Below are 15,845 nucleotides of genomic sequence, written 5' to 3' on the forward strand. Positions count from 1 at the left end.
AATGAGTTCAATAGGTCAGAAATCAAACCACATATCATAATAAAGAGCAATTTATAATAATCGTATTAGTGATAGAATATCGTCGGCCTAGATTATGATAATTTGAAAACCCTTACTCTCTAAATTCTTAGATTCAGCTGCCCCTCTCAGAGATTCACATGCCGTTTGTTTTTTTTTCCCTCAAAGCATAATCTCACTTGCTTTATGGTATAATCAAGTGAGAGAATTTGGATTCTAATCATAGACCTTATTGAGGAGGTAAAAAAAGACATTCCGTTCATAGTGATATACAATAATAATCATCTCCGTTACAAACATTCGAAATATTTGAGCCATACCCGTGTGATTAGCTTGGAGGTAAAATATAAAACACACTATGAATAGTTGTTTATTGCATTATCTGATCCATTATCCATACGAGCATCCAAGTATTTTATATGATAAAAAAAATTAAACTTTCGATACATGTTAGATGCGATGAACATTATTCCTGACTATCTTTTTAAAAATAAAATTGTTTGATTACTTTAAACATAATTTAAAATTCATAAACTAAATTTTTATTATAGATATACAAACAGTGATATTTATACAGTATTAAACCATTAAACATTGTGATATAAATTTTGCATAAAAAATTATAAATTTTGAAAACACAATTTTGTAAGTTTAGTGTAGGGATTAAAATTTAAACTTTGTGTATTACAACCTAAATTAATGTGAATATATATTTTTGCGTATACAAAATAGGCCAGCTTAAATAATTTTAAATCTAAAGTTTATAAAAGAAACATCATTTATCAATTTATCGTACTACAAATAATGTTAATATAAATTAAATTTCATATATATACTTAAATATGTATTTTTATATATTTTCTTTGACTCATTTTGGTCCGGATTTATTTTAATTCAAACTTCAAAATTTAATTTTAAAATTACAAATGACTAAAAATGTAACGTCTACTGTTAAAGTATTATTATTATTTTTTTAAAGGTACAGGCCTTGGCTTAAACACACACACACACATATATATAAATTCGTCCCACTCGATTTACCAAACAACACAACTACTGAATAAAATAACTGCGGTTAAAAATCCAAAAGTATAGTCAACTAAAAATTACTGTTAAACGTAAAATACCATGCATAATAAATTTCCCCAAAAACCATAAACATAGTAGAATCCTCAACTTTTTAAAATTGTTTGAACATATCCTCTTAAAATCATGAAATGCGAAAAAATACAAGGTCATCGGGATTTCAGTGTGCCACTATCCCATTCCACTCAGTCCTCAGCACCTCCAGTCTCCTCGTCAACAAACTGCTCACATGCATCAATCACACTTAACGAGTCTAAAAACTTAACAAACCTGAACCGTTATAACAAAGTACATATACATATCAAACAACAGTGAAAAGTGTTGTAATTAAAATAACTTTCATGATAATTCTAAAGCATGACCATGTACATAACCATGACCTAAACATAAACATATTCAAATCATGTCATCATATATGTATTCGTTTTTCTTTTATTGAATTCAGATCATTAGTTGTGACTTTCGTATCAGCTGTTATTCGATGGATCCATCTACGTGTAACATGGTACCAGGCGGTGGGGACATCAACGACACTCTCACCCGTCAACTGGGCATTGGCCTTACATGTTTCGTGTTCGTGTTCATATTAGTCACAACCAAGTCACCACCTTCAAACATGTCATCATATTCATCACTTATAAAATTCATATATATACGTAATTTTTTTGAAATCAAGCATGCAACGTATTTTCAGCATTTTCATAAAAATTCCATATGTGAGTGTAATAAATGTTTTAAACATGTATTTTCAGTTGTCAGGGCACTGCCAGGACTGCTAACTCGATTCAATTGCAAAATGATCATTTCGTCCCTGAAACCCTAGTTTGACCATTTTACCCCCGAATTTTAAAATTTCGACCCGAGTCCATCCAAACATATTAAAACACCTTAAATCATATTTATAATCATTTCTTAGATGTAAGCTCAAGCCCATGCATTAAATTCTATAATTCGTTTTAAAACTTGGACCAGAGTCTCGGTTTTAACCCGAATCAAATCGAAACGCAACTAAACTTTCCCAAACTTAAATCTTGACTTAAGCACACATGACCAGCCCTTCAACAACCTGATTCAGACAGCTTAAGACCCTCGAAATGCACTGGAAGTTGCTGGAATTTTCTGCACTCAAAGGGACGAAAACCTAACTACAATTATAAGCCCATAACTCGACCCTACGCCAAACCAAACAGGACCAGCCTCGAACCAGCCACTCCTAGGACTTGAATGAACCCTCCTAGACTGTTCTAACCCTGATTCCCAACCCCATGCACACGGACGTACATAGTTCACCCGAACGAGCCAAAACTGAACACATCTAACCATAGCTCCTTCAATCTGCCCCTAGACCATGACCAGCTATACTCGAGCCATCCAAGGCAACGTCTCAGACCCACCAGGGTCTGATCCAATGCCTGAAACATCCCTTACACCGTGGCTCGCATCCCATCACTCGATCTAGCTCAACCGAGCCCAAAACAAAAAAATCCGATTGGTGATCGGTCCTCTATCATGACTCGTTCCAGACCTGGTGTCTTCACCTAAACCCTCTCTAAACCTCCTATAGATCATCTCCTAACAGACAAACCTGGCAGCCCTTCATCCATGTCAAAGAAATGTGAGATGCAAGTGGAAAAATCCAATATTTTAATGTATAAACCGCGAGAAACAATTGTACATCAGTAGGACTATAACATGGCATGTAATATCAATCAAAATATGTACTATGATGTGAAAGATGCGAAAATAAAGGTTTTCGGGTGTGGCTTGGTGTTGAAATGTTCGAAAATTCCAACTAACGGAGTGAGGAACGAACACCGGAGAGATAGGGCAAAGGTCCTACTGAAATCTCCTTGAAAAAGAAGCAAAAGATGCTGGTGTGTGTGTGTGAGGTTCGGTCGAGAGGAGTGGGGAGGGTGGCTAGGTTTTGAGTGAGTTTGATAATAAAAAAAAATGAATGAATATCGTGCCTAGGTTTAAAATAATGAGGTGTAATGGGCTTGACCCAAAAGTCTACTAAAATAAGCCCATTAGGCCCAATAACACGAACGTAAAATATTTTGTTTCGGTGCATTTTCAAAAATATTACCCAAACCCTCACAAAAATTTTTTTTTGCTAAAAGTCGACTATCGGTTTAAAATATGGCTCGTCGTGTAAAAATATCATAAATAACCCATTTTCGAAGATCATATACCATACACATCATATATTGAATAATTAAAAATAATTATCCAATAAAAACATTTTTCGTAAACTGTCCACAGTCTTCGTTCCTCGTTCGAGCATCGAATACTGCCAAAAGCCTTAATTTATGTGATTCTAGCAAACGATACCAAAAAACAGGAAATCATGTCATAAACATGCATGAATGCATTTAAAACATTCAATCACACATTTTTAATAATAATTTAGATTTAAATATAGTCTGATTACGTAATTTGAATTTTTGGACCTTACAAAAATTCCTAACCAACAGTTTGATTTGATTTTCTGGTTTGTTTCGATTTTGGAATGTTTTAATCAATTAATTCATCGGTTGAGCAGTTGTTTTTATTTATTACTTAATTTTATGTGGGTTTTTAGATTTTGAGCTAAATTTGTTCTCAAATATAGCAAGGCCCAAGGTCAATATGTGAGTCAGGCCCAGTACACTGTGCGCGCGATTATGTACCCGTGAAAATAATCTATATCACGTGATATCATTTTTCCTGTTCCAGTAAGTGATCGAATCGGTTTATTTTAAAATAATGGTTCAACTGATCGTATCATTTGAATTAGATTGTCGGATCAAAATACTATTATATTATAGAAAATACTAGTATAATATAATAAATAATATATTTTAAATTCTAAAGATTTTAAATGTGTATATAAAGAATAAAAAAATATTTACCAAGTTTAAAATCTAACAACATACATATAATCAAAATATCAAATATAATTATATGCATATTTTTAAACAAAAAATTATTAATCAAAGAAGCTCTGATACTACTAAAATAATATTTTTGACAAAGCTCGTAATCCAAATAATAATATATATAAACAAAAATAAAATTTAAGATTTTGAATATAAAAAATAATTAAATTCTAAAAAAAATTCTTCTAAAAAATAAATAAAAAAATCGAAAGAAATTAAAAAGATGATCCGGTTCGACAGATTTTTGACCAATTATTGGTTCATGACTAGCCTGACGGATTTTTTGACTGGTTTAACAATCAAAATGGTTTTTAAGTGTATTTCGGACCGAACTTGTGATCGGTTCTCGATCGAATCGACCAATACAATCCGATTTTGAAAACATTAGTCGGTAAGCTTGATTGGTTTGATATGTTTCTATGATTAACTTTAATAAATTTTTAATTTGATAGAATTTGTAGCTATTGATGATGCCCAAACAAAGCAGCGGTAAACATAATAATACGTTCTATTTTATCAAGTGGATTTTAAGTTAAATAACATTGAAGACAAAATAAATGCAGTCCACGAGCTTCATCATCCTGATAAGGTTTTGAAGTTGAGAATTTCGAATTTTTTCTCATAAGAAAATCATTTTTTTTAAAAGAAACAAATATATATATATATATATATATAGCTTCATCANTGATTGACCCCTCCTCTTTCACGACACAGAAGCATGTCTATATTATCTCCAAATCCACACATTCTGTACAGAGAGATCCACCCCCAGCAGCTTCACGCCTGGAGCTCCGGACCTGGTTCAATCTTCGCCAAATCAAACGGTTTCGGATTCGGTCGGAGCAGCAACGAGTGGAAAGGAAGAGCTAAAAGAGATTTAAAGGCGCATTCTTTCTGGCCAGAATTGTTCAAGCCGGAAACTTTGGAGATGGAGCCCATTCAAGATTGCGAGCAGTTTGATCAGATTCTGGAGCAAGCTAAACTTGCCTCGAAACCCATTGTCGTTGATTGGTCAATCTCTAATTTCTCGCTATTTTCTTGATCAATTTTATGATATCTGACGAATCAAAAGGTGCATAATGATATAAAACTAAAAATGGTGGGATATATAGTAATTGTTTCTGACATGTTTAAGTATAACAGGATGGCTGCTTGGTGTAGAAAATGCATTTACTTGAAGCCAAAGTTGGAGAAATTGGCTGCTGATTACGACAACAAGTGAGTTGTTCTGCTCAATTATGTCTTTAAATTTTTTCCAAATCGAATTTTCATTAATTTCGTACATTTAATGGCTATCTTGAGATGGATTTGCTTGAAATGGTAGGGTGAAATTTTATTGTGTGGACGTCAACAAGGTGCCTCAACCACTGGTAAAGCGTGGAAACATATCTGTATGTCCATTTTTAGTTATATAAACACACACACACACACACACGCGCACACACACACAAATCTTTATTCTGGCTAATGTTTGTGGCTAACATTGGTATGTTTTCATTGCGCCTTTCGTGTAGAAAATGCCGACAATCCAGGTTAGTTTATTCTCTCACCGGTTTTCACAATTAATCAGTCACAAGTATCTCATATATTTGGTGCTAGTTTGTTATATATCTTGCAGTAATTATATATTTCTCACGTGTTTTGTGTAAATATATATAGTGGAATTTGATATGCTGCCCATCTATTGGTGTGCATAGGTCTGGTTCGATACGGTATATCGATTTTTCCAAATAATACCGTATATCGTATCGAAAAATGAATATCGATACCGTACCGAAATTTCGATATACGAAGTTTTTTGGTAAAAAAGGTATGAAATTTTGCGGTACGATAAGTGCGGTATACTGGAACGATCGGTATTTTTTCCCACCCCTAGATGTGCACCTCATGAGCGCTCAAGATGTTCGCAGAAATATATCGTGGAACGTCACCACACGCTGCACTAAATGTTTCGCTAGAACATCGACATAACATCACATCAGTCGTCTCATCACAGTGCTGTACAATATGTTCCAAGATGTTCGCGAGAACATCTTCCGATCATCTAATGTGCAATGTGACGTTCCATGAGATGTTCCCGCAAACAATTTGGGTGTCAATGAGATGCTCATTATTAGGTGCACAACTTATCAAAACTTTGTATGCAGATAACCCAAATTTAGCATGTCCAATACTTCTCGTACATATCAATAAAAAAACATACTTCTATGTAAATACTTGATATATCATGTATCATGCATCAAAGCAAAAATTATGCATTAGTTGATCAAACATCTGTCTTTCATCTAATGTTTGTATCAAATCTTACAAATTATTAGAGTTCTAAATCATTGTGTTATCCACGTGTGTGTGTGTANACTTAATGTAAAAATACTTGGATATCTGAGTATTTTGTTGCATAATTTTATATTTTGTTTGAGATATAAAATCTAATTGAATGTTTGGTTTTATAATAACCCAAATCATGGTTAATTGTCATTTGCTAATTCTTCATTTCTTTTGTTAATTTATAATAACGCATGGCGCTTGGCAGTTGTGGAGCGATGGAGAAATGAAAGCGGAGGTGATCGGAGGCCACAAAGCATGGCTTGTTATCGAAGAAGTGAGACAAATGATCCAGCAGTTCGTATAAAATAGAAACAATATATATCACAATTATCAATATTGTATGCGTTTATGTAACATTACAGCATGTAAATACAAGCTTTTGTTTTTTTTGGGTAGATTGTACATAATATCGATAATCTAGGCATGTTCTACCTAAAGAAACTCATAGGATTTGGCATAACCAATTTTTTTTACATCTGAACACGACAGAAGATCGGAAAATATGCGCATGAAACTGATATATGTTGATATTCAAAGTGTGTATATGGATTTTGATCGAATACTGGGGAAGAAAACGAACCAACCCAGGGGGGAAGGTTTTGTGGCTTCTAACTCTCTCCTCGAAATTCATAAGCTTTGCCAAGTAGAATTGGTTGAATCATGTCTATCAGAAGCAGAAGCCAGTTTTAACTCCACTAAAAGGCAAAAAATACCCACAAAGACAACCGACCCTAAGGTAGCATTTCCCAGTAGACGAGCCATATTGCAATACTACCGGTATGGTTTTTCCAACTTTGTAAAAGATTTGTCGAGGGTCTCAACCATTTTACCAATAACAGAGAAGAACAAGGTTCGAATAAAGCAAATTTTTTGTTAGTGCTTACACAGACAGATTCAAACAAGAGATGCATGAGCCACAATTACTAGCAGAAACGCAACAGAAGAAAAATCTCTAACTTGATACCCAGACAAGTCGTGGTCTTGTGTCAAATTTGCCGTATTAAATCCATGATTTAAAATAGTCGAGTCAAACATTATAAAGTTCTATTCTCGACAAGAATGAAAACCTGAAGCACATTCATATTCCAAATCCAAAAACTGCCCGTATTCTGTGGAATATGATATCTCTCCATCCCCTCTCGGTATTTTCCACCACGGTTGAATTGCCATATCTGCAATATCTTAGTCATTTACATAAGAACTCTCACAGTAAATTGAAACTTAATCCAATAACGTCAAAAAAACGTTTAACCAGAGATACTTACCTGTCTTCTTCGGGTACATCAGTGTGTGTGAGCTTCACAACTGTCATCCCAGATTCAGGCTCGTCAAAGCTCAGCCGCACCTGCATGAAAATCACCATTTCTTACAACCAAATTAAGTAAGAAAATCACCATTTCTTACAACCAAATTAAGTAAGAATTGTCATCCATTCAACCAAAGAATGAATGATGCATTGATGCCATCTTTCAGAAACTCAACCTAAACTAAAAGCCACATATTCTTAATGTGCATTATAATATACAAATCTAATTCGCAGTAGTAACAGATAGTTTGAAAACATCAAAGCTCAAGATAGACGGATACTCTACCGTTGACTCGATTCCATCAGGCCAGCTACCAAATCGCCAGTTCTGAACAATCAACTTTCCCTCCAGCAACTCAACGTTTTTCCCCGTCACTGAACCATCAAAGATACTAAACTCCCCTCCCACCTCCTTACTTATCCGAGCATTGCTTTGAGTAAACCCCTTCCACCTATTCTCATCCATTAAAATCTCGTACAAATCCTTAGCTCGACAATTAAACTTTTCAGTCATAGTAATTGTCTTAAACCCCTCATTTCTCTTCTCCTGCTTCTTACTCTCCTTAACACTTGATCCACTGTTACTGGCCGAAATATTACTCGAACCAGCAGCAGACCCAGAATCAAAAGCTGGTTTTTTTACTGTTACTTTCTTAACTTCCAAATCATCCTTAGCAGGCCCACCTTTCGCCATCGCATTGACAAAATCTCTAATTTTCTCAAACACAAACGGCTTCCCTTGCGCAATAAATGCTTCCTTCACCCTGTTTCCGATCGGCCCATCATCTTTTACACTAATTCTAATCTCCGGATCTTCGCCAGCATTCTCATCGGCTATGTAAGGAACCTCAACAGTACCCTCGGTATTCAAAATCACAGAACTACCGTCGGAATCTTTGACCTTAGCCTCGTACGAAAGAACCAAATTTAACTCATACCCAGGTATTATTTTCCCCTTCCGAACGTTAAGGTATGCTTCTCCTTCGAGTTTTTCGATGTCCTTGGTTTTGATGTAGAGATTTCCGTCGCCAGAAAGGATTGTTTTGTTGCTCAGGAGGTTAGTGAGGAAATTTCGGGACCAATCGAGGCAATCGGTTTCTGCCCAGTGCCAGTTGTGGACGTTGGCGCCATCGGGGCGGTCTTCCACGATCCATCGTTTGTCTCCCTCGCCGATTTTGGCCATTTTTTAACAGAGATGCATGGTGTGTGCTCACTAGTTCTATAAATATAGTCAAGCCTGAAACCCTACTCTTGAACGATCTTTATATTTTATTAAACATAAAACAAGATATACACTGTATTCGAGGGAAAAAACGAGAAACAAAAACAAGAAACCAGTTTGAGCGAAGGTGCACGAGTCGAAAATGACCGTAATCGAGTTCGACTCGATTTTAATTTTATCTGTTTGAATTCGATTGAATTATGAATTTCAAATTTGAGCTTAACTCTTGTAGATGTTAAATATCCGAGTTTGTGATTGAAAAACTCGATAATCTTAATAGCATATGAACACCAAATTAAGAGTGTTCATCGATCGATTCGGTTCGATTTTCAGTTTTTTATTTCAGTTTCACAAACATATAATTCGATATCTCAACTATTTTTCTTCGGTTCGATTCGGTTCGGTTTGGTTTTCTACCGAAATAGTTCGGTTATTTCGGTCGGTTATTTCGGTTTTGATACAATTATTTAAATTAATAAGATAAATATATTTAAAATATAATATTTTAATTTTTTTATATGATTTCTTAGCAAAACATTTAAATATAAAGTCTAAATAAATTATATAAACAACAATTAACTAAATATTATTCAAAATAATTCATCATTCACTGATCTTATCTAAAAAAATATATAATAAAAATAAAATTATTAATTTAATGTAATTTCGATTTTTTCGATCGGTTCGATTTTGACATATAATCCAAAGCCGAACCAAATAAATTATCCGAAGTTTAAACAACCCTACATAAAAGTATAGAATTTAAATTCTAACAAAAATATCCATAAAATTTTGTATCTTTAAAATAAAAGTATACATATATAGTTATTTGAGTAGAAATAACTAAGCTTAACGAATTCAACTTGAGCTACTCAAATTCGGCCCAAACTCGATCAAGTCAAGCTTAGTTCGAGTTTTGAACGAACTGCTAGTGAGACTTACAGATAGCTCTACTGACTTACCCCTCCAAACCACACACCTCGTATAAAACCTCGATCTTCCAACATAACCAAATCTCATAAAAAACATCTAGCAGAGCGTGATGAAGTGGACAAAATCGATATTTATATTCTCTTGCTCCTCTATCTACGACAGAACTTTAACTTGAACTCACACAAGACAGAATATGATGCATAAACTCACAAATAAATCACTCTTTTCTCGTTACTAAAAAATACAAGAACGTGTTGAAACAATCCTTCCTGAAATGTACCAGAGATCCGAAAAAGAGAGCAAGTTGCCCTATTCTCCCCAATACAGAGTCGGAGCAACATTACAAAACCAAGAAAGAAAGCTTGTAAAACACCAAAAAAGAAGGCGCTGATTTATGGTCAAATACAAATACGTGTAGAATAATAAACACAAAACCACAAAGCAACGGCAACATACCTTCAGTTCCACCGCACATTACCCCCTCCCAGAAAGCATTCCGGACAGAGGAAGAGGTAACAATGATAAACATAAATGGCACATTACCCCCTCCCAGAAAGCATTCCAGACAGAGGACGAGGTAACGATGATAAACATAAATGAAGTATAATGTGTAAATATGTTGCAGGCCTTAGGTACGAATTATATACACAATCTGGCCAATATGGGAGAATTAGACACAGAAGTCGTTCAAAACCAGCGCAGCAAGGATTGAATGGGTATATGCGATTCCAATGATAATTAGTACCGTTCGTCACATGTTATAATAAAAGCTTCCCGCCTGCATTGGATTTCAACGGGCTGTAAAATTCCGTGAAGTCCAACCGAAACATGAGGAACTTCAAGTCGACATGTTGTTGTGTTGGCAATTGTGAAATAAAACCCTCAAAAAGTGATGAATATTCATTTGCAGTTGCATCAACAGCTTGCCCCATATTTCTAAGAAATTCTCCGGCTCGTCTTGTAAGTTCTTTCCTGCCTTCACCAAGCCAAGAACTGGGTTCTGAAGATCTTTTAATTGATTGCTTCTGCAATTTGGCTTTGTCTCGATATGGGCGGGAAGACTCTGTGGTTCTGGATTTATTACAAAAAGCAGGGAGAAAAACTAAGAAACATTGCGCATCCAGTTTAGTAGGAGAATAAAGGATGCAAATAAAAAACAATACCTCGATTGCAACTCATTTATGCCTTCATAAAGTCGATCTGCGTGACTTCGGAATCGCAATATGAGGTCAAATAACGTAAAAAGGGTCTTGTTAAGGTTCTGAGATCGTTCGCCTAAAAGAGACTTCTCAATGATTGAGTTGAGGTACTTCTCATGTGCTCCAAGTAGATCATCCAGATCTTTAGATACTTCCATTTCCTTGGAGAAATTAGACCACGACACCTCCAGGACTTCAAACATTATGTAGTACTGAAGGTTTGTGACAAAATGATTCATCTCGTCCCAGAGAACTTGGCACTTCCTAGATGTCAAAATCAACTGCAATGTAACAGCACGTGGCAACTTAGAAAAGAACTGAGAAGTAACACGGTTTGGTTTCATTCCTTTCCAAACGCCAATCAGTGCATGCTCTATCCTTCTAAGCTTCCACAAAAAGTTAAAAATTCTGAGATATCTAGACATAACAGATTCGGTGAAGACAGTGTTCAGTGGAACTCTTGCATCATATTCTAATGAAAACACATCCCATCCTCTGTCTCCCGTGTTATGTGGCATCATTTTAACTCTTAAACTATCCAGCATATCACCATCATCGTACTGCGCATTTGATGATCTAATCGCACTTTCCAATAATCCGGCAAGCTTGAATGAGCTTATCGTGTTAGCGGGCTCAGACAGCTCAGGGCCAACAATATCCATTAGATACTGAACAAAATCACCTTGGCCAAGAAGTAAATATCTCTTGATTGCAAGGCAGTGTTCTTTGAACTTATATTGTGTATACATAACATCCAACAAATGCTTATCTATTCGCTTTGCTGCTTCTGCTACTAAAGATTCCAGCGCATCAGTCTCACCATATCCAAGATCACCTCTCCTAGTAGTGGTACCAGCTGCAGCTGCCGCCTCTTTCGCGGCATCAGCCCATACTCGATCCTCACAACAAACTCGAAGGAAATTGATGGACTTTCCAGTCCTTAAGATACGTTGAGCAAGAGATTGAGATATGAAAGAAGGAAGCATTGAATCAAGTAGTCGATAACCTTCCCTCCAGAGACAATCTGCTTTCACAGGCCGACTTACAACAAAAAATTCTGAAAAAATATCCTCGAGCTCCCCTTCCAATACCCAACTCCTCACCATTTCAAAGAGTGGGGAACACACCTGACGAAGTAGCTTTTTCATGAAATCATTAACAAGCGGATCACCATGTTGAGCACGCACATGAATTGCACCAGCCATGGCCCCACCTTTTAGAACTTTACAACTATCAACCAAAACAGCCATTAACCTCATCTTTACCATGGGTTCAGCAAACCAAACTGACAATCTCCTCAATGAGAGATGGTTCCCTGAGCATGCATTTTCAGAAACTAAAGGAATCGGATTCATTGCCTGCCCTTCAAGCACAACCAGTAACTTGTAATACACTGACAATTCATCTTGCAACGCAGCACAAAATGCTTGTCCAACAGTCCCAATATCCTCAGCTGGAAGGCGGTCCATACTCTCTTTTATATACCCGTTGACTTTTCTAAACAACCATCCAAGCTCGCAGAGCTTCCGGACCATTGTCCTAGTAGCCCTTGGCACCTTAATAAATTCTGGAAGAACGTACTCATCGGCCTTTTCATCAAACTTCAGATATGCCCCGTCAATCCCCTGGCATGCATAGAGCACATCCCTCACCAATACCTCTTCGGAAACCTCATTTTCTTCCTTAATCAAGTCTGCAAATTCCCTATATGCCATCTCACGAAGATTTCCAGGGTCCTTTGTCACCATCAATACCCCTCCATTCGATCCTTTCTCCACAATCTCCTTAGCTCTAAAATGACTCGTTTTATCCCTCAACCCCCTCGAGTGCTTCACATTTTCATTTGAACACACTATATTATCTGAATATTTGCCAACATCCTTTTCGCTCCAACTTTTATCCAATTTCCCAAAATTGCTTGAACCCCTCAAATTCGACACTTTTTCACCGAAACCCCGCAAATGATCAACACGGCCATTAAACCCCCCATCGCCCAAATCCTTACTCGATTTCACAAGCCTACCAGGACGATCACTCAATACATCACTCTCATGCAACGCTGGCAACCCGCCAGCAAACACAGAATCCAGAAACCCATTAGTAATTTTATCCGAAAACTGATTTTTCTTCAATTTCTGATCCTCAGATATTCTATTTAGCAAATACAGTACAGCCCACTTATTTTTCACGCTCCCGGGACCATTTTTCAACGAGAACTTAGAGTACATATCGGTAAAAGTTAGGGCTTCGGAGGACTTACCAGTAGTGGCGAGGCGGCGCTTGATGGACTCAACAACGGAGAATTCGTCTGCAGCAATGGAGGGACTCAAACGGCTGGAGAGGATGCGGAGAGAGTACTTCAGGGCTTGATTGTACTCTTCCTGAGTGGGGATCGACGAGGAAGCGAGGTTGCCGGGTGATAGAGGGTTGGAGAGTAAGCGATGAACTAGTTCTTTGACTAGATCTACTACCCTCCGGTCGTCGTCTTCCATGGTGGAACGGCCGCGGCGTCGCCGTTGTTTAGTGTATACCGAGTTCGTATTCAGAGATGTTGGGCGGGGAAACGAATAATGTAATAAAACTATATTTGTTGGATTTTTTTTAATTAAATAACAAAAAAAATAAATAAATTACCAAAATATAAACTAATTGTAATAATATTAGGCGCACGGGTTTTAAACCCCTCATCTCTACTCTTGAGAAAATTGATTAAATAACTTTAGTCAACAATTTTTAAAAAAAATGACTTCGTATAAATACACTCGAACGTATCGTTTTTTTTAAAAAAAGGTTGATCGAGATTAAAAAATAAAATACTTCTCAATTTGTTATAAAAATTTTATAGATGTCTTTATAAAAATGTTTTTACAAAATATTTTAAGAAAAAATATATTATTTTACAAAAAAAATTTTTACGGTTGAAAAGGTGTTTGGATAACTATCTTAGAAAAAATTGATTGTATAGAACTACTATTCTATATAAAAAAATTATTTGTAATTTTATTTTTCCTCATTTTTTCTTGTTTGGAATTGAGAGGTTTTTTATTTGTATTTTCTCATTGTTATTTATTTATTATTATTTAATGCACAATTAAATAATAATAAAATATTGTGATTGTATAAAATTTAAAACATATAAATTCTCATGTGAAATGTTGAAAACAAAAAGACATAATTTATAATAATAAAAATTTTAATGTCTTGATCTCGATGCATTCCGAAATTGAGTTGCTATAGTAATTCAACAATTATCTTCTTTGAAAATGGTGTTTCTTTATATATATTTTGATTTTCGTCATTGTCTTCATTTACGTCTCGTGCTCCACTTTATAAATCTTCATTTGCAAATTCATGAACTTGCAATTGAATTTTTTAATAAAATTATTGATGTGATCCGGTGCTCCGCCGAATCTGCTATCAAGATAATGAAGGAAATAAGAGAAAGGGAGAGTATATCTGTGATGAAGATATACTGTAATATGGCTCCAGCTGTAACCTGCACACAAGGAAAGAAACTCGTGAATGGGCGCCGGAGGGGTGTCCGGCGTGGCCACTCCGATGCTTAAGTCAGCAGGGTACTCAAGCGATAAAACCAATTTAGTCAAGTGATGACTGTGTGATTGGTGTGTAAAGGGGACAATAAATGAATCAATCCTCAATGCAAAGAGATAACCTGATATTTATAGTAGGAGAAGTAATGATGACCTCGTTCTTCGTGCTACCTACTAATTATAGTAGGGCGGCTGATTGTACCCTATATCCTGACATGTCAAATCTCATACTAGTCACATCCCGCCTGTCTGATTTTGTCAACCACCTAGTATCATAGATAGGACGGCCGCCTACACCCTACCCTACTGGCGTACTTGAGTGTGGTGCTCATATCGAGGTGGCCTGGGTAGAAAGTCTCTCGGAAGCTTGCATGAGGGCTCGGGCACTCAATAGCCCGGGGAGAAGACGTCTCGGGCATTCAATTGCTCGGCCTCTAGTGACCCTTCTCGTAGATTATCCCAAACTTTGAGATATCCATCCAGTGTCTCGGGTCGTCCGTGACCCGGGCATAATCAATACCCCTGACCCGGAAACAACCCATGACCCGGGCTATCCCGGAGGTATAATCAATTATGTAAAACACACATCAAACAATTATGAAGTATATTTGGTTCATTGAATTACAATTGTTTATTGGCCTCATAAGGAAGGTAAAACTATGTTTCACACCTTGATGACATAATTTGTAGTATTCTAGAATAGTGTGTGATTCCCTCTCATCCGACATAAACAAATATAAATCTTATATCATGGTTAGATACAAGCAATAATTTCGAGTGATGTTCACTTTTCTATTAACCCAATTCTAAAATATAGTAGATGAGATTATATTTATAAATGTTAGAAGTATTTTCAATATTATGTTGGATCTCGGTTTTCTACGTGCCCAAATGCAGCGGAAGTTTAAAATTTTTATTTTATTTTGAAAACAAAATAATTCTTTTGGACACTCGTATGGTTTTCAGAAATTAAACATGTACAGGATGTTTAAAGAATTATACCTTTGTGAATTAAATCACTGGACTCCAACTAATCCGGTATAAACGGATTAGCTCTTGTTGATTCCCTACGAACTTTCTTCGATGAAATCCTCCTATCAAGTCCACGACTGGATGGTATGTTCCTCTTCCAAATTGCATTAGAAAATTTGGAAGAGATTTTACGTTGGAGACTAAAACGAGAGGCGGCTCAACCTTGGAAAGAAAAACCAAAAAGGCCAATTTTTTTCTTTTGAAAGTGGGAGACGTAAATCATGTGGTGGGGTGGGCTAGGGTTTTTTTTTT

At 36.1% G+C, this 15,845-nt stretch overlaps 3 protein-coding genes and 1 long non-coding RNA gene across 6 annotated transcripts; 2 read left to right on the top strand and 2 right to left on the bottom strand.

The window, feature by feature from the left end:
• Positions 1-4,701: 4,701 nt before the first annotated feature.
• On the top strand, positions 4,702-6,740 carry LOC140968514 (thioredoxin-like 3-1, chloroplastic). Its single transcript, XM_073429512.1, has 5 exons — positions 4,702-5,033; positions 5,166-5,240; positions 5,347-5,413; positions 5,537-5,554; positions 6,556-6,740. Exons 1-5 carry the CDS (start codon positions 4,741-4,743, stop codon positions 6,652-6,654), a joined length of 552 nt encoding a protein of 183 aa, XP_073285613.1. The 5' UTR covers positions 4,702-4,740; the 3' UTR covers positions 6,655-6,740.
• Positions 5,561-6,258, top strand: LOC140968522 (uncharacterized). The gene is made up of 2 exons (XR_012173786.1): positions 5,561-5,709; positions 5,899-6,258. It is a non-coding gene; the product is annotated as an uncharacterized lncRNA (long non-coding RNA).
• Positions 6,380-8,928, bottom strand: LOC140968500 (uncharacterized). 2 transcript variants are annotated; one of them, XM_073429499.1, is made up of 4 exons: positions 7,943-8,928; positions 7,616-7,695; positions 7,418-7,522; positions 6,380-7,014 (listed from the first exon to the last, which is right to left on the bottom strand). In XM_073429499.1, the coding sequence occupies exons 1-3, from the start codon at positions 8,837-8,839 to the stop codon at positions 7,429-7,431; spliced, it is 1,071 nt and encodes a 356-aa protein (XP_073285600.1). In that variant the 5' UTR covers positions 8,840-8,928; the 3' UTR covers positions 6,380-7,014; positions 7,418-7,428. The 2 variants fall into 2 exon arrangements, with proteins under 2 accessions (XP_073285600.1, XP_073285591.1); XM_073429490.1 differs by lacking the exon at positions 6,380-7,014 and having other exon boundaries at positions 7,175-7,522; positions 7,943-8,927.
• A 1,137-nt stretch (positions 8,929-10,065) lies between these two features.
• Positions 10,066-13,586, bottom strand: LOC140968528 (gamma-tubulin complex component 3-like). Of its 2 annotated transcripts, XR_012173789.1 has the most exons (3): positions 10,975-13,586; positions 10,355-10,882; positions 10,066-10,292 (listed from the first exon to the last, which is right to left on the bottom strand). XR_012173789.1 is itself a non-coding variant. In XM_073429529.1 (2 exons), exons 1-2 carry the CDS (start codon positions 13,500-13,502, stop codon positions 10,570-10,572), a joined length of 2,841 nt encoding a protein of 946 aa, XP_073285630.1. In that variant the 5' UTR covers positions 13,503-13,586; the 3' UTR covers positions 10,066-10,569. The 2 variants fall into 2 exon arrangements, 1 of the variants encoding a protein (XP_073285630.1); XM_073429529.1 differs by having other exon boundaries at positions 10,066-10,882.
• Between the last annotated feature and the right edge of the window lie 2,259 nt (positions 13,587-15,845).

Source organism: Primulina huaijiensis, chromosome 2 (assembly GCF_012295235.1).
Source record: "Primulina huaijiensis isolate GDHJ02 chromosome 2, ASM1229523v2, whole genome shotgun sequence".
Taxonomy (NCBI): domain Eukaryota; kingdom Viridiplantae; phylum Streptophyta; class Magnoliopsida; order Lamiales; family Gesneriaceae; genus Primulina; species Primulina huaijiensis.